Below are 19,245 nucleotides of genomic sequence, written 5' to 3' on the forward strand. Positions count from 1 at the left end.
AGGGGTCGTCCGAGACTCCACGGCACCAAAGTGATACCATCGAGTCTCTTGCCATCGTCTCTGAATAGACTAGAAGGTTCCAGTGTCGCTGGTATATGTCGTGTCTTTTTGTTTTATTTATAGTTTCTATAATGTATATTGAATTATTTAAATCTACCATACACAGCCGCCTACCATACACACATAGCCTGTCAAAATATTGCATAAAAATTATGGTGATGGCTACGCTTTCATTAGCTTGACCTATATGTATGTAACGGAATTTTTGAACTCGAGTTTTATCCACTTTGAACAGACCAGTTAATTTATAATTTTCAACAATTATCAAGAACCGATGACAACATACGACTTAAACAATTTAATCCCATTCATATCATCAGGATCGTCAGGAATCGGGATTTACGATTTTTGTTGTGCAATTTTAGCGTGGTTTTTAGTTTTTAAACTATAATTATTAAATAATAAAGTAGTAATTAGAGGGGCAATAACTACTTCAATATATTTCTTTTTGATGTTATGACGCTGATGGCAGAAAAATGTTAGGGTTTGTTGCATAGGAAAATGGCAAGGAAGAGATAGTTTTATTTAATTTAATAGGCATATGAATATAAAAATACATAATTAATATCTTACAACAGACAAAAATACAATATTTTATATACGTAAGCGAAGTGGCCAAAGCGGACATTGCCCACAAAAGATACGAAAACAAAATTGATGGGAATCTTATCAGACACTAATTTGGGAAAATCTATATAAATGAAGATTTTTGCAAGAATCATATAGATTTGCACGAAAATTGCAGTAAAAAATGCGAGCTTCGCTCTTCCTACTATTCGGCCTTATGGGTAAGTGTTTTAATAACACCATTTTATACTTTGACTTCTATGAATGTAACTAACCAACAGGATTATTTAAATTTTATTATGTAACTTTTACCAAAAGCGGTTTTTATTACCCGACTTATTCTTCATCAGCTTGCAGTAAGAACCATGCAAGCAGTCTTCTTGATGGTAAGCTATTACCGCCGATGGACCTCTGTAATCAACCGCAGATACATCAAAATGACCACTGATACTTTGCTAGCCCTAAGGACTACGTTGAAATGCATCGCATAAATGTACGTCTCATGCCATATTCTTCAAAATAGAACACATTATTGTGACGGTGGAGTCTCCTAAACTTTTACGACCTTTAAATAATTATTTCGTGTCAATTTTTAGTCTACGCGGCGTTAGCCTCGCCCGTGTTCGAGAATGAGATAGAAGAGGAGCGCACATATCCGCGTTTTATGGAGATCCCCGGAGGCGATGGACAAATGCATCTAGTAGATCTGGAAGCTGAGCCCGATTACGAGTTGCTCGACGAAATCAACAGGAACCCCGCCAACAACGCTTACATATTGTTCACAAGGTAAGGAGACTGTGATTGGAAATGCCTTATAGAAAAAATGCTAAAACTACGAAAAGAGCAATTTAGCGTGTTATTCATAAAATGTAAAAATAATGACATCTCAGATGATCTGATCAGATGATCTACACGGTACATTATCGGCCAAGCGAGGACCAGGTTTTAATTTAGGATACTTTTGATATACCTACACCATCAAAATCTTTAAAATTGAATTTATTAATCGCATTCATTTATTATATATGATAGTTTAACGCTTAATTTTAATCAATATTAATACATATCAATTCGTTCCTGTACACATCTCTACTCGTTGTAGGGAGACCAGTGTCTATTTCTACTCTAAAAATCCAACTTTCTTAAAAACTTCTTGAGACATCTCGTCTAACGATGTATTTTTTCCGTAGACGTAACGCCAATTCGGGTCAAACGTTGGTGATGAACAATGCCAACTCCATCAACAATTCGAACTTCAACGCCCGAGTGCCCACAGTGGTCGTCGCTCACGGCTGGCTCAGCAACCAACACACCGACATCAACCCTGTGATCAGACGCGGTTGGTTTATTATGAGAATAATTTAGAATACCAACTTCACCGTAACGAATCTCTTCTCCTAGTTAAGAATTTAAAATTATTCATGAAATATTTGAAGTGACTATACATGTTAAGCTACGATGTTTCCAAGTAGAAAAGACCAAGCCGGTCTTTTTCTTGTTATAAAAAGTAAGCAGGAGTAAATCCTGTACCTGTTTGTAGTCACAGTCATCTAAAGACAATTGTCCTCCAAATAAAGCAAGAGAGCTGTCCTACCCGTATATATGGGCAGATAGCAATTCGGTATCATTTTGATCATAGAGGTACACAAAAATACCTTATGAGCACCTTAACAACCTTTGAAATCAAAATACAAGACAAAGTTGGTGGTTCTAGTTAAACAGTTAAACCATGAATGATTTTAATGCATTCATAAGGAATTACAATACGTCATTTGATATTTACAGCTTTTCTCAACAAGAGTGACGTGAACGTGATCGTCCTGGACTGGAGAAGACTTGCCATGTCGACTTACGCGACCGCCGTCAACGGCGTGCCGGCTGTGGGCCGTGGTCTTGGCCAGTTCCTCAACTTCGTGAACCGTGTCACCGGTGCTCCCTTCACGTCTATGCACTTGATTGGCTTCAGCTTGGGAGCTCACCTCGTTGGCAACGCTGGCCGAGAACTGAACGGAAGAGTTGCGCGTGTCACAGGTAATTTCGTATAATAATGTTGCTAAAATAGTAGACTTTAATATATTTTTTTAGAAATTTGATACCACATACCCCTAGGATCATGACAGAGCGTTCTTCATGAACGCTCGGTCCTATTCTAGACTTATTTCCTGAGGCCGACAAAATCTATGTGGCTAATCCTGTTCATTACCACAGCCCTCTAACCAGAATACAGCCACAGCGTATGTGGCGGTGGTGTCACCAGATTCGAGCCATTAAAGCTATTAATAAATTGATTAGTGTTTTAAAATTGTAGCAATATTTATCTTTTTTAGGTCTTGACCCTGCTGGACCTCTATGGAATTATAACACTAATCGTCTCCGTGCAAGAGATGGCGTGTATGTTGAAGCCATCCACACTGATGGCGGCATTGGTGGTCTCGGCATTGGGTCCGCTGTTGCCAGAGTCGACTTCTTCCCCAACGGTGGCAACTCCCAACCCGGTTGTGCGACCAGCCTTTGTAATCACAACCGCGCCTGGGAGCTCTTCGCCGCTACTGTCACCCACAACCACTTGAATGGAAGACAGTGTGCCAATACTGCGCAAATCACTATGAATACTTGCCGTGGTGCCAACTTAAGAATGGGCAATGACATTCTTACTAAGACCGGGTAAGTTTTGTATTACTGGCTTATAAAGTTATTTACGCATTTAAAATTAGTCTCAAACTATATAGAAATGTAATTCTGGATCAAGTCCTCTAATACAAGTGAATACGGAATAAATTTCCATTTTTTCGGAACTATTCTAGAAAATGACTAAACTGATTTAAATCTAGAATATGTGATGTAATGTTATATTTAACTTATCTTGTATTTGTGCATTGAAGCTTAAGAAGGGTTTATAAATTAATCCTTTAAACATCGAAATAATACTTTAAGTCGTAGCATTAAGGATTATTACCCTATTTTATCTTATCAGAAATTTCGAATGCATTACGAGATTACTAATCTGCGTAATAACAATATTTTGTTTTGTGCTTATAGCTTAAGTTAATTTGAATTTTTCTTTGTTTTCAGATCTGGCTTATTCAGAGTGGACACCGGACGTAGATATCCGTACTAAATTGTATTCGTTACTAGTTATTGGTGAAGTAATAAACATGAATAGAATTTAACAAATTGTTTTTATAATGAAGAATAACCTTTCTCAGTCATTGAAATTTTTAATTCGCACTGAATCAACTTATCAATCCTTTATAACTACTCAAGTTCTCAGTTCATCCTAAATTACTGATAATTAAGTTAAGTTTTTATGATTTAAGTTTATAATTAAGTTATAAGATTTAAGTTCAAAGTTCATCCTGAATAATAATTAAGATTAAATTCCACAACTACATATTTCTTAATAAATTATCCTTTAAGCAGCTACTATCATTTATTCTTATTATTACAACCTCATTGTACTGTATTCTAATGTGAGAGGTGTTGTAAGGCAGAGGTGTAGAGGTATTCAAACATGGCCCTTAGCCTTACCGTATACTTCGTGATCGACGTAAGATGACTTATAGAGATATTTATTGCCATTAAAATAAAAAATACACATTAAAGATAACTTAAAATTAATACTGGGCAAAGGGAAGTGGCTCAGCTTTTACTGACAAAGATTGTGATCCTGTGCAGCGCTGTTTTTCAGTCACCCCCTTCTCTATGGTGTTATGCGGGAGAAAAGGTTCTGAGTTGTTTTTATTTTTTGGGGTTGCATATAAATGTGTAATATAATTACTAATAGTTGTTAGGAGTAGCATAGTATCTATGGCTGACGTCAAGCGAGACTAATAACTACTACTCCAATAACTTTAATCCTATCTGGGGTTGACAAGAGATGTCCATTATGTGGCAGTGGCCAATTAATTTCAGATTCTCGTCTGCTCATACCTTACAGCCAATTAAGTATTTATTACCCACGGTGATTACAAAATATAACATAACGTTTTACTTTAACTGTACTAAATTAATAGCAATTAATTTTTCCAATAACTTTTATGAATATTGCTAAAGGCAATCACTTTACTGTAGAACTCTGCAACGCATTGACTTAAGAGACAGCGCATTGCTAATAGCAATGTTTTGGAATTTAAAAAAAGGATTTTTGAAATATATCCCTACGCGCCAAGTAGGGCATGAAATATTATTTAATAATAAAAGGTTATATATACGTTGATGGGTATATAATTCGTTGGCTCATGTAATTAGTCTACTTGATGTAATACAATTATATACCAGTTTTATTGTTATTTAGTCATAAATGAAAACATAAATAAACCTTTGTTTATTCAAAAACCATATAAATTAATAAATAATAAAATATAAATTAATAAATTCTAGGGCTACTTTTAATAGTGGCATTACAATATTCACCTATAATCTTTTATTAAAAGAAAGGACTCAATTTAAAGAATAAAATATGATACATAGATAAAACTTGCGTATTATTATGATAATGATGATAATATTTATAATTATCGCCCCTTTAAAATAAGTAGCTAAGCTATGTACATTTGATTATACAGTACATAATTGCAATAAATCACTGTCTTTGTTGATAATAAAAATACATAAATCTTGTCAGTAGTATCTGATAAAGTAACAATTAATCTGCTTGATATTATAGAATAAATAAAATTAAAATAGAACCAACAATTATTTTAAAATCAAAGAACGGACTCCGCAGGAACTAATAACGCAGTTATTTCTGTCTAATTACAGTAATACTAAACGCTGCTATATTCCATTTAAGACTGTATTGTAGTTATGCGACATCTATTCCACAATAACAGGAATAAAAATATTATATATAAAAGAGAAATGGGACAAAACCGCAAGCAGAACACAGCAATAAATAATAAACAGATTTATTAAAACAGCCTGCAAATCTATTCAAGGCCTCTGTGGTTCCAATAAATGAGAGTCCATTGGTTCTATTCAGCTTTCAGACTGACACGATAGGCAAGAAAATGAAATATTAGACGAAAACTGTATAATATCAATATTAAAACAAAACAATGAAAGTCAAAAAAAAAACAATAACACAAAAACATGTTTATTAAAACAATCTAGTTACGTGTAAGCGACAGCCCTACACGTTAAGGCTGCATCGCGCCAGCCCTACACCGTTCTCACGCTGCATCGTGCTTGCGCTGCATCGGGCCTTCGCGGAACGGCCAACGCTGACGAGGCGCGCAGGTGGCCGTCCCACGCGCGGGTGGCCGTCCCACGTACAGGTGGCCGTCCACCATGGAATCAGTTCACCTCCATCGCGGAAAGTGACTCGACCTATCCCATCAATTTATTTTTTAAATTTCATTTTTGTTAAAACTTGTGTAAAATTTGTGTTAAATTTAAATAAAAATTTAATTTGTTCGCGAAATAGACTGCAATTATTTCCTCGACGCCCAGCTCCCATAACTGGCGCAGTCGAAAGTTCCCGGTTTGTGCGTGTTTCGGACTATCGCAATTAAACGAGGAACCCATAAGTGGCGCAGAACCCATAACTGGCGCAGTCGAAAGTTCCCGGTTTGTGCGTGTTTCGGACTATCGCAATTAAACGAGGAACCCATAAGTGGCGCAGAACCCATAACTGGCGCAATCGAAAGTTCCCGGTTTGTGCGTGTTTCGGACTATCGCTATTAAACGGGAAACCGAACCATTGAACGAGATCCGGACGTCGGGGAACCCTGCTCAGCTCGCTACATCCGAAATACGATGTGCAAGTACGAGATGGAGCTAGTACTACATTGTCCCGCATTGGCACCCTCCGTCTACGCCTAGAATTCATCACGAAGCATTATGCGAGGAAAAAGGAGATCTGGATGCCCACGCCCATGTGGGGCAACTAAGATATCTCCAAAACCCCCGAAAAATCCTGCTTCACGCGTGTGCCCGCAAACCCACCGGCGTCGACCCGAAATTCATTAATAATGGTGCACACCATGTACTCCAGCCCGCCGCTGCACGGCGCATGTCTCGTGCAGGAGATCCTCACCGCGCCTGACCTCAGACCGGACGTGGAGCTGACAGTGGACCGCATCATCGCGATGCGCACGCAGCTGCGCGCCGGCATCGAGGGCGCCGGCAAGAACTCCTGGCGACACATCGCCGACCAGATCGCTTCTGCTTCACCGACCTCAATCGAGAGGACCAGAAGGCCGCAATATTTGCACTAAACGTAGGCAAATAGTTGCTCAGCTGGGGCGGGAGAAGTTACGTGTAAGCGACAGCCCTACACGTTAAGGCTGCATCGCGCCAGCCCTACACCGTTCTCACGCTGCATCGTGCTTGCGCTGCATCGGGCCTTCGCGGAACGGCCAACGCTGACGAGGCGCGCAGGTGGCCGTCCCACGCGCGGGTGGCCGTCCCACGTACAGGTGGCCGTCCACCATGGAATCAGTTCACCTCCATCGCGGAAAGTGACTCGACCTATCCCATCAATTTATTTTTTTAATTTCATTTTTGTTAAAACTTGTGTAAAATTTGTGTTAAATTTAAATAAAAATTTAATTTGTTCGCGAAATAGACTGCAATTATTTCCTCGACGCCCAGCTCCCATAACTATCTACACAATATCAATTCAACGACTGCGGTTTCAACAAATGAGAGTTCTATAAAGGGAAATGCGGAAGACCCCAGGTATACACGGTCTATTGAATTCATTTAGTTGTCAAATAGGCATCACAGGCAAAAGAATGATACACTTTTTTAAAATGAATAACAATATCACAACAAAACAACGAAATAGATCAAAATAATAAAACATAAAGAGATTTATTAAAACAGTCTGCGAAAAAAATTATTCAATGACTGCGGTTTCAATAAATGAGAGTTTTATAAGAGGAAATGCGGAAGACCTCAACTATATACGGTCTATTACATCCAGTTAGCTGTCAAATACGCTCGACAGGCAAGAAATTGAAACACTATTATGAAATTTACAGCAATAACAGAACAAACCAGCGAAAGAAAATAAAACATAAACAAATTTATTAAAACAGTATGCGAAAAAATCTATTCAACGACTGCGGTTCAATACACGAGAGTTCTATAAAGGGAAATATGGAAGATTTCAAGAATCTGTGGTATATTGAATCCGATTCGCTGCCAAATAGGCACGACAGGCAAGAAAATGAAACATTATTATCAAACTAATAGCAATAACGGAACAAGACAGTGAAAGAGATTAAAAAATAAACAGATCTATAAAATAAGTTTACGAAAAAAATATTCAACCACTGCGGTTTCAATAAATGAGAGTTCGATAAAGGGAAATACGGAGGACCCCAAGTATACACGGTCTATTGAATTCATTTAGCTGTCAAATAGGTACGACTGGCAAAAGAATGAAACACTTTAAAAGAAATAACAGTATCAAAACAAAACAACGAAATAGAACAAAACAATAAAACATAAACAGATCTATTAAAACAGTCTGAGAAAAAATCTATTCATCGACTGCGGTTTCAATAAATGAGAGTTCTATAAAAGGAAATGCGGAAGACCCCAAGTATATACGGTCCATTGAGTTCCCAGACGGCAACGTGTAATGCAATTCGATTTGGAAGCCAGACCTGAGAGACTAGCAAGGCTCTTAGAAGAAATTAATGCGAATCCTGCAAATGCCGAGTATTTACTGCATGAGGCAGGTTTACTGGGTGTATCGAGAGAATGTGGTATGGGATGGTAAGTTAGCAGATGGATTTTATTTGAGTAGTTGTATTGAACATTTTAAAAAATATAATAAAGTATGTTCTAGCTGTGTACTTATATCCGGTGCTTATTATATTCGTTGGCAAGCATAGCTAACATGATAAACTTGTTATCAATAACTGACTTTTATTCATTAGTCTCTTTTTTTAAAAGGAAGGGCTTAGATTAGATACTTTATCATATTACGAAATATTTTTGAATCAATTTGAGAACTTTCGAGATCATGTCTGTGATCGACTAAAGAACTATTATATTTAGAGTTATCGGTATAACAGGTGGACGCCAATCATCATTTACCTTGGGGATTTGCTAATTTTATCTCAACATTCAATCTTACTAATTGCTCAGAGGCTTGATGGCTTTAATGTAGAGTAATTACAAAATAGTATTTTCTAAATAAAATATTGCTATTTTGTAAAATAAATTATTACTATAGTTTAGGCCAATGTCGGTAATTAAGAACTTGAAGCCGGTAATGGATCAAGTAATGATTTTTTCATTAATTATTACCTCGGACTCATCTTTAAATAATTGCTTTGGATGATGTTAGAAAAAGAGGTTTTCAAAACATCAAATATTTTTTTTTATAATATAGGAGTAGCAGCAGATGGTGGTAAGTGGCTACTGCCGCCCATGGACATCTGTAATCAACCCCAGATAGGATTAGATATTTCTACCTGAGGTCGGCCACAGATGCACCGCTACCCCTGAGGACTAAGCTGGAACGCCTCGGAAAAGTCTGTCTCCCTTACCACACCCTTCAAAATGGAACACAGCAGCGCCTACCTCTGCTGTTATTAGGTAGAAATAGGTGTAGCGGTGGTGCCGCCGGAGTCAAACAACATAGGGTTCTACCACCTTCAAACTAAATAAAATATAATACTTGGTTTTTATTTATTGTAATAGATTATTACGTAATTATGCAATTCATCTTTTCTTTACAGCCATAGATATCCATGATTATTAAGTATTAAGCGGTATTATCAGATTAATTTATCTTACGTTAATATAAATCATGTTTCTTGGAAAAACAAATCAGTATCTTCAACAGAGAGCTCAAGATGAAAACGTCCCTGTTGGTTATCCTCACTGTAGCTGGTATGTATATTCTATATTATGACGTAAAATGCCGTTATGATATATGACATCATTATTACATACATAGAGTTATCAAGTATTATTGTTTTTTATTTTATTTTACCCGACTGGAGGACTTTTTAACACGCTTGTATTAGCTTGGGTTGTATCCATGTATGTATGTATGCATGTATGTATGTATGTAACGGAATCTTTGAACTCGATTTTTCCCCACTTTGAACGGTCCGATTAATTTAAAATTTTGAACAATTATCAAGTACTGATGACAATACACGATTTAAATAATTTTATCTCATTCGCCTCATCAGGATCGTCAGGAATCAGGATTAACGATTTTCCTTGTGCGATTCTAGCGTGGATTTTAGCTTTCAAGCCCAGCAAACTAAATGGCTTGACGGAATTAAATAAATGTTATGTCATTGGACTAGTCTCCATTGTGGAAGTAACATTGGAGTTTTACGTTTGTACGAGTATAATAATAATAATAGTTAGTACTTATATCTTTCAATATCTAGTACCCTTCCTATTATTGATTATTACTAGCATTTTATAGTATTTAAGAATTTAAAGATAATGTTATTTTTTTATTACTCTCCACAATGTCGTGATAATTTTACTTAAATCCAGAGTCGAATAAAAATGATAAAACCTTTTTCCTTTTTATTTGTGATTTTTGTCAAGTGTTTGAATATAATTATTTCACTGTTTCAAGCTGTTTATTATTTTTTAGGCTTTAAATGATATTACTATTCCTTGTGTTACTTTCGTTTCAAGTGTACACCGCATCTGCGGTACCGGCGACAGAAGATGTGGAGTTTGTGGAGCGCGAGTACCAACGCTTCATTGACTTCCCTGACGGTGACGGCGTGATGCACAAAGTGGATTTGGAAGCCGAACCCGATATGGAACTCTTGGAAGAAATCAATAGGAACCCTGCCAATAACGTCTACCTTCTATATACGAGGTATACGAAGCGATTAAAGTTTTTATGAAATGATGTTTCTAATGAGACAAAGAACTAAATTACAACTGCAATAATATTTGAGTATTTGACAGTATTTTTTCATAGAAAGTACTTACAGCGCAAACCTTTACCTATTAACTCAAAAGTTAAAATTCATCTAAATTTTGAGAGTGACATAGGCTATATTTTTAAGAATTTGGGTTTTATTTCTATAATAATATCTTTTATCGTTACATGATCATTTAAACATCTTGTTACGTCCAAAAAGTATGTCTACAAAAACAATTTATTTTTTATCTTAATTATTCTCTCTAGGACCTTTATTGCTTTTGTCATGCTTTTCTTAATCTCTTTTTCAATGTGTCTTTTAATAACAATTTCCTTTACGTGTTATACTTTTTATATATGTAGTACATAGCTATCATTTAAACCAAAGGGAAATCATCTGACGTCGATTTTCAAGTTAATTAACGAGTGCACGTTAACTACAGATCCTACTGAAATCCAGTAGTCGCGGTTCGCCACAACAAAGGCTGGGCTCTTTTCGTGAATGTTTTACTGCATCATCAATTCACTTGTTCATTATACGTACCTATCTTTTTTGATGTGACACTACACTGCTCTTTTCAGTCCTTTTTTCTTATTTATCTCTGAAAACCTTTTTATTTTTATTATCTTAAGCTTATACTTTAGTAGCTTAGACGCCTCGTAAAAATACATGTGCATAAATTAAGTAGTATAAAAATCATTATAATATGTTTGTCATTTGAATATGTATATAAAATGTAAAATAAAAGATCTTTATTATTTCCAAGAATACGCTTTGGCTCTGTTATTAGTACAATTTCGTTATATTACAAAATAAGCTTTTTATCTTTATTATCTGTCCTTAAGCAGCGATAGTCTAGTGGTTAAGAAACTCGGCCTCTCGATCGAGGGGTCCGATGTTCAAATCCCAGGCACGCACCTCTGATTTTTCAAAGTTATGTGCGTAATTAATTATCACTTGGTAAACGGTGAAGGAAAACATCGCGAGGAAACCTGCATACCTGAGAGATTTATAAAAAAAAATAAAAATCTTAAAGGTATGTGAAGTCTACCATTACGCACTTGGCCAGCGCGGTGGACTATGGCCTAATCCTTCTCATTATGAGAGGAGACCCGTGGCCAGCAGTGAGACAGTAATGGGTTGTTGATGATTAATGATCTGTCCTTAAAAATATCTTATTACAAATATGTATATAATTCTGATATTAGAATTGATTTCTCATTTTCAGACGCAACCCAACATCCCCACAGACGCTAGTCATCAACAACGCGAATTCCGTGACGTCATCAAACTTCAACCCCCGCCATGAAACCGTCGTAATCGTACACGGGTGGTTGAGCAACCAAAAAACTGCACTCAATCCAACCATTAGAGATGGTATGTCCAAAAATAATTTCTTTGAAGATGCAATCGAGCTTGCTTAGGAGTAATCAAACGCAAATGCAATGCAATTAGAGTCCTAGCTGAGGCCGTCCACAGGCAAGGAACAATTTCACCCTTGAGGATCTCAATAAGCTTATCTTCAATTTTAACTGTGTCTCTACATTTGTCTGTAAATCTTTTTACTTATTTATGACAATTTTGACTCTAATAGACTGAAAAAGATTAAGATTGGTAACTCATTCGTTAAGAAATATGAAAAATTCGTTTTAAAATAATACTTAAACTCGAACTGCGGTTCCGTGGTACGCCCTACAAGCCAAACACTTTCATGAATTTTAACATGTGAGGTGTCGTTGGATTCTTATAACCTGTGGGACTGTCAGTGACATTTTTAACCAATCTTGTATTTAGATTAAATAATCTGTTTTCTTTTCAGCCTATCTTAGAAGGGGAGAAGCGAACGTCATCATTCTGGACTGGAGACGTCTCGCGGTTGCAGACTACGTGACAGCTGTCAACGGTGTCCCCGCCGTTGGCCGAGGCCTCGGACAGTTCCTAGCCTTCGTGAACCGTGTCACTGGCGCCCCCTTCAACATGATGCACTTAGTGGGCTTCAGCTTGGGTGGTCACCTTGTAGGCAATGCTGGCAGGGAGCTGGGCGGGCGAGTCGCTAGAGTCACAGGTATGTTTACTGACGTCAACACTATACAACATAATTATAATTAGTGTGTAACCCTGGTCTGATATGATGCTTGGTTCCTTAAATTAAATAATCTATTCACACGGAATAAATAAACTAGGTTGATTTAGTTATATTTTGCGTTGAATAATTACCATTAAACTTAGCAAGTCCATAATATACCATAGTTACTTCTATATGTTTCTTTTACAAGTTTATGCTGCTGTGTATTCAAAGGGTGCGTCAATGATCATTTTACATCTGAAGAACTGCCTTCTCCCTAGTTTGTTATGATTTTTATATGTATAGCCAAGATAATGATAAGGAGTACTTGTATGTAACTATGTATATTTAATATTTAATAGGTAGAATACAATATGAAGCTTCAAATTGTAATAACTTGAAGAATAAAATAATTATCTATTAAATAGTATCATAATTTCAATATATACTATACCTTCTTAGGTATAAATATTTGTTTTGCAATTTTCTGTAAATTCAGCAAATTTTCAAAGCAGGAGTTTTCAAAGTTAATTATGATAATAATGAATGATTGCTTTTATCTTTGTTTTGTAACCTTGAAGCGAAATTTGTGATTTAATTTTCACATGGCAATATTAATTGCGATAAGGTAATTATTACGTCAGAAATTATCTATTCAGCTTTCGGTGGTCCAATGCTGATAAATTTGTGAAACTTCACATTTTTGTGATATATATTTTTTATTTTGAACAATATTTATTACGTAGTTTCTTTGATATTCGTAAACTATTAGCAGTTCTAACATATCAGAAGAAAAATTTCAACTGATACAATTCCTGAGTGTCAGTAAAATAGGTACCTAGTTGCGTAGATAACCCTAAGGATTAAATCAGTTGGAACTCTTCCACCCACTAAGCTTCGAATTAGAATACAGACCACGGGTATCATTTGTAATGGAGATAATTTTGGAATGAAGGAATTGTGTAGACTTGGTTGTTCATTTAATGTTTATCTATTGGCCACGTTTTCAGTTTTCGTAACTAAACGAAGTTAGAAAACTGTTACAGACAAGGATACTTATTTATTGAAATACAATGATTCACAAGTTTGTTTATTTACAATTTATATTTTTCTGGGGATTCACGACTATTAATCTCTACATTGACTCGATTGTTTGAGTGCAATTGAGTGGAATTTTAACGTCTCAAAAATCACGAAATTCTTATGTTTTCTTACGTCTTAATACAGGATTGGACCCCGCAGGCCCTCTATGGAACCGAAACAACAACAAATTACGCGCATCCGACGGTATTTATGTCGAAGCTATCCACACTGATGGCAACACTGTTTATGGCCTTGGCTACGGTGGGCGGTTGGCCAACGCGGACTTCTTCCCCAACGGTGGGAACAACCAGCCTGGCTGCTACACTGGGATCTGCGACCACAACCGCTCTTGGGAATTATTTTCCGCCACGGTTACACATAACCATCTAGTTGGGAACCTGTGCACCAGCCAGCTTCAGATCACTACGAACAACTGCCGTGGAGCACAGATGCGGATGGGCAACGCTATATTGAATAAATCTGGGTAATTTTAAATTAGTTGTTACAATAAGCATTACAGGTTTTAGTCTGCCTATTACGTATAGATCTCTAAAAATGAAAAGTTAAGACTATAGTCTACCACGCTGTTTAGTATGCAATACTACTAATATAGATCGACAATATATTTTTGAGAATTTTCTCCCACAGTTAAGTACCGTTAAGGCAGAATTAATTAATTTATAACGTTTGAGAAATAACTAATGTTAGGATTCGAATTTATTCTAGACCTTCACCGCTAGACGATATAAAACAAAGTGCTAAATGAATTTGGTTTAAAATTAACTTCAATGGTTATCTAGTTGTGCTGACATTAGCTTTATTTTATTTACACTTCATCAACATGTACTTTTGTAAAGTTTGTTTATTGCTTAAAGTTTTTAATCAACTCAAAAATAATTTTAGTAAGTATTTAATTATTTTTTTTATTTTTCAGATCTGGAATGTACAGAGTGAACACAGGAAGGCGATATCCGTTCTAGAGTCGGTCCATAACTTAAAACAAACATACAACAGCTAATAAAGACGTTCATCTATTATTATCTTGTTTTATTTTATTTCATCTACCTCGAAATATGCACATTGCAAGACTTTTCAACCTTTATTTTTACAATGTAGAAGCAACTAACGAGCATGCAGTCCACCTGATGGCATGTTGATATGGTGGCCTATGGAAATCGCGTTATTAGAGACTATTTTTGCCTTTTAAGTATTTAAGACCGAATGTATGTAATTATGATACTATTTAACCGAATTAAAGAAGGAACTGCTTGCTATTTGAAGTATATATTGGAATAATTAATATCTCCTACTTTTTTTTTTTTATAATATAAGAGTAGCAGACGAGCATGCAGTCCACCTGATGGTAAGTGGCTACTGCCGCCCATGGACATCTGTAATCAACCCCAGATAGGATTAGATATTCCTACCTGAGGTCGGCCACAGATGCGCCGCTACCCCTGAGGACTAAGCTGGAACGCCTCGGAAAAGTCTGTCTCCCTTACCACATCCTTCAAACCGGAACACAGCAGCGCTTAACACTGCTGTTATTAGGTAGAAATAGGTGTGGCGGTGGTGCCGCCGGAGTCGAACCACAAAGGGTTCTACCACCTTCAGTACACCACTTTTACCACCAATTTTACAATAATATAAGCAGTTTCATAACATTTGAAGATTTATCTACTTACGGCCATACCAGACATGCTTCTTATTTGTTGTTGTTGTTGTCGTTTCTCCATCAAGCGTTCAGACGCAGCTACTATTGGCGTTCACACGTATACACAGCGTTTAATAGCTACATGTGATTTGCAATAATCAACTAAATAGTGGATCGCTGCTAGCATTGACGCTAAAAGTAACATGTCTCCTAAAGCCCTTATATGTACATATATAGTTAATACTCCATAAGCCAACAGAGCACTGCAAAAAATATAATAGCCTTCTGCATTAACCGAATATCACGATTCTTTACATGGTTACTAAATATATGTAAATCATTGCACTTGTGACTGTCCGTGACACCATTGAGGAGCAGTATTATAATTATGGAGTGAGAAATGAACAAAATTTGGTATCATACAAGAGTCCACATAGTAACACGAATTTTCCATACTTTTTCCTGGCGTCAAATCAAATGATTTTATCTCAACCATTTCAAATTGCATTATAATCGCCTGACCACCGATAGGCCATATTATCTTATTTCATTGACTATCGTGACTTATTGATAAAACATTGATGAAAATCAGTTATTCGTCTTTACAGTTATTATAAATGAACTTCTTTTTAGTATCACAGTAGGTTTCCATAAGCCAACTAAATATGAAGGTCTCTGCATTGTTGTGCGTCTGCATAGCAGGTAGGTTATATTTCTATTTTATAATCTATTTCATCGCGGCGTAATAGTGATTTTGTTGCATGCCTTAAGGCTAAAAGCCGTGTTGTGAAGTAGATGAATTTTTTTTTGGATTTTCTGATTATTTTTATATATGCTCAAGATTATATAGTAGTCTATTGTGAGAATCTATGTCAGTTGTTATTTTGCCTTTTCACATTGTCTTATTTGTGCTCGTGCACATTTTCAGTGCCAGATTTACCTATAGCTACATATAGGTAAATGTGGCACTCATTAGTCCCTTAAAGAACTGCTAAGTAACTTAAGCAACAAAATGGTAGCTCACAGAAATGTCGCCTATCGATAGAAGCTGGGCGGTCAGCCAACTATTTTTACTAACAGATGATATAAAAAATGTTTTTAAATTGTCTTCCAGCGTACACTGTATCTGGGATACCCGTTGATGAAAACTTAGAGACATACGAGTATCCTCAAATCATTGAATACCAAAAAGATGATGGCTTGACATACACAATGGATTTGGGTGCCACGCCCAATAATGATCTCCTCGATGAAGTTGCCAGAAACCCTTACAACAACAGATATTCCCTGTTCACCAGGTATGTTTGTTTTAACATATATGTAGTAAAGGAGCATGCAGTCTAACTGATAGTAAGTAGTCATTTATTAACATAATTAAAATCCAGATGATATTGACGACGTCAGATCGGCCACAGATGTGTAGCAATCTTGAAAGACAATATAAGTAGCAAATGTGATTTTATTCTCATAGTAAGTGGTCACTTCGATCCACTGACATTTGTACATAATCTCAAATGATATTGGTCCATACTTCTGTTTGGTCACAGATGTGTAGCAAGTCTTCATGATTACGTTTAAATGTCGCGTGTTTGAAATTAGAACTATTTCTCAGAACATAGCAACGTTTAACAGTGCTGATGCTTCCGAAACCGCGAAAGCCTGTACAAATACTAACTTATTAACGAGATCTCCTAAGACCAGATGATAAGGTAGAAGCAAACAACACACAAAGAACATAAATAACTAAAACTTGTCTTCTCTTTTCAGAAAAAACCCAACAGATGGTCAAAGTTTAGTTTTGCACAATGCGGCTTCGATCAATGAATCCAACTTCGATGCTGCACTCCCAACTGTAGTCATAGTTCATGGATGGTTACAAAACCAGTTATTGGCAATGTCTTCTACTCTTAGAGACGGTAATAATTATAATAATATTTTAATACTATTGAAGTAGTCTACAAAGTTTAGCGTCTAGTAATAAGCTTCTACCATCGGGAAACCTATTACGAACCTCAAATAGGATTGGAGCCCTATGTGAGTTCATAGAGGTGCCTACCTCTTCACAAATATTGATTTGATACTCATAATTCGTTGTCAATCCATTACAGTCCCACTGCTGGGTACGGCTCTCCTCTCAGAATGAGAAGTTTAAAGCCATAATCTAACGCGCTGGCCAAATGGCCAAATGGCAGACTTCGCATATCTTTGAGATTTTTTTTATATAAATATCTTAGGTGTGCAGGTTTCCTCATGATGTTGTCCTTCACCGATTCAGCAACTGATAATTAATCAGAGAAGCGTGCCTGATTTTAACCTCGGATTCCTCGATCGAGTGGCCACGTTTCTGAACCACTAGACGATTATTGCTTTTTTAAATAATATATTCATACATTTTGGATTTTTCAGCATTTCTTGATACGGAGGATGTGAACGTGATTGTATTAGACTGGACCCTGTTGGCTGTGCAAGACTACGTCACCGCTACTGCTGGAACACCATTCATTGGTCAAGGTCTCGCAGAATTCCTCCGTTACTTACAGGAACAAACTGGTGCAACTTTTGAGACCATGCACTTAGTTGGCTTCAGCTTGGGAGCTCATGCTGTTGGTATCGCTGCGAGGGACTTGGAAGGCAAAGTCGCTCGCATTACTGGTGAGTTAAGTTATTTATTGAAAGGTATGATAGTAACTGTGTTGTTCATAGGTGTCATTTTATATAGACATATAACCTTTTATCTTACCAATACCAACCAAAGAATAGGTTCGAGATTTTTGGTCAAAAACGTCGAAATCATGGATGTGCTAAGAAATATCGTTGCTTTTCAGTCAGTACAAGAAATCCTTTTCGTTACGTTAAGAAAAGTGTCTGGGTCTAAAAACTTGCGTACTTTGTATATTGTTCCTGCCTTGTCCAGGATAATATCTTGTAAAGCGTCATTCATTATTCCTTCGTTTCTTACCTCATTTATTTTTCCAGGCTTGGACCCTGCCGGTCCTCTATGGAACCTTAACACTCAAAGGTTGAATCAGAATGATGCAGTATACGTAGAGATCATTCACACCCACGGTGGCATTGACGGCTTTGGCATTGGCTTCGCTATTGGCGATGTCGACTTCTTCCCCAACGGTGGTACCTCACAACCTGGCTGCTTGACCAAATACTGTGACCATAACCGCTCTTGGAACTTGTTCGGTGCCACTGTGAGGTATAACCATCTTATTGGCAACCAGTGTGCAAATCTTCTCCAGATTTCCCTAAACACCTGTCGTGGTTCTGCTTTACATATGGGCAATAGTTCGCTCACTAAGACTGGGTAAGTTTTTTATGAACTTTTTATTTTGTAAGATAATATGTAAAGATGATTGAAGGATAAGTTGTGGCACCATAATTATTTATGAGTTGCTTTTTCAACTTTTTTTTTTACATATAAAAATTAAGGTAAATTAACAATTCATCATTTACATTTTTTAATTGATATTGATATTTCATGACATTTAGTTATAATTTAATTCATGTGTTACAAATTTGTTTAATTTTTTCAGCGCTGGCATGTTCAGAGTTAACACCGGAAGATTGTATCCTTTCTAAGGAAATTAAAGAAACGGGTTCAAATAAAGTAATATTATGAATCATGTTTCTTATTGTTTTTTGACCTAAAGTCTACATATAGATCAGATGGAATGTTATAATTTAAATATAAAAAAATATCGAGAGGATCATTTTCAAAATGATGTTCCTGTCATTGACACCCCCAATGAATCCCCCCATGAATCTATTGAATCGTAAAAGAGTAGACAGTTGAACTGTTTGTTTTTACAGTGTACCTATTTATACGTAGTTAGGCAGCATTTGTTAAAATCAATAATTTTATAGTTTGTAGTTATTGAAGTCCTTTGTATTTTTGCTGCACACATAAAATTCAATAATTTAATGTGATAAGAACGACTTGA

General features: G+C 36.4%; 1 protein-coding gene and 1 pseudogene across 1 annotated transcript; both read left to right on the forward strand.

Annotated features, from left to right (window-relative positions):
* The first annotated feature begins 793 nt into the window (after nt 1-793).
* On the forward strand, nt 794-18,912 carry LOC140749240 (uncharacterized; annotated as a pseudogene).
* On the forward strand, nt 5,987-7,227 carry LOC140749188 (aspartate aminotransferase, mitochondrial-like). The gene has a single exon (XM_073082234.1). The coding sequence runs from the start codon at nt 6,600-6,602 to the stop codon at nt 6,843-6,845; it is 246 nt and encodes an 81-aa protein (XP_072938335.1). The 5' UTR covers nt 5,987-6,599; the 3' UTR covers nt 6,846-7,227.
* Nucleotides 18,913-19,245: the final 333 nt, after the last annotated feature.

The sequence above is a fragment of the Epargyreus clarus genome, unplaced genomic scaffold (assembly GCF_041222505.1).
Source record: "Epargyreus clarus isolate Ecla_fem2 unplaced genomic scaffold, WU_Ecla_fem_2.2 ptg000017l, whole genome shotgun sequence".
In the NCBI taxonomy this organism is placed as follows: Eukaryota; Metazoa; Arthropoda; class Insecta; order Lepidoptera; family Hesperiidae; genus Epargyreus; species Epargyreus clarus.

What these genes read in the sequence shown, in the direction of transcription:
- LOC140749188 (XM_073082234.1), top strand. Translation starts at nt 6,600, where the DNA reads ATGGTGCACACCATGTACTCCAGCCCGCCGCTGCACGGCGCATGTCTC.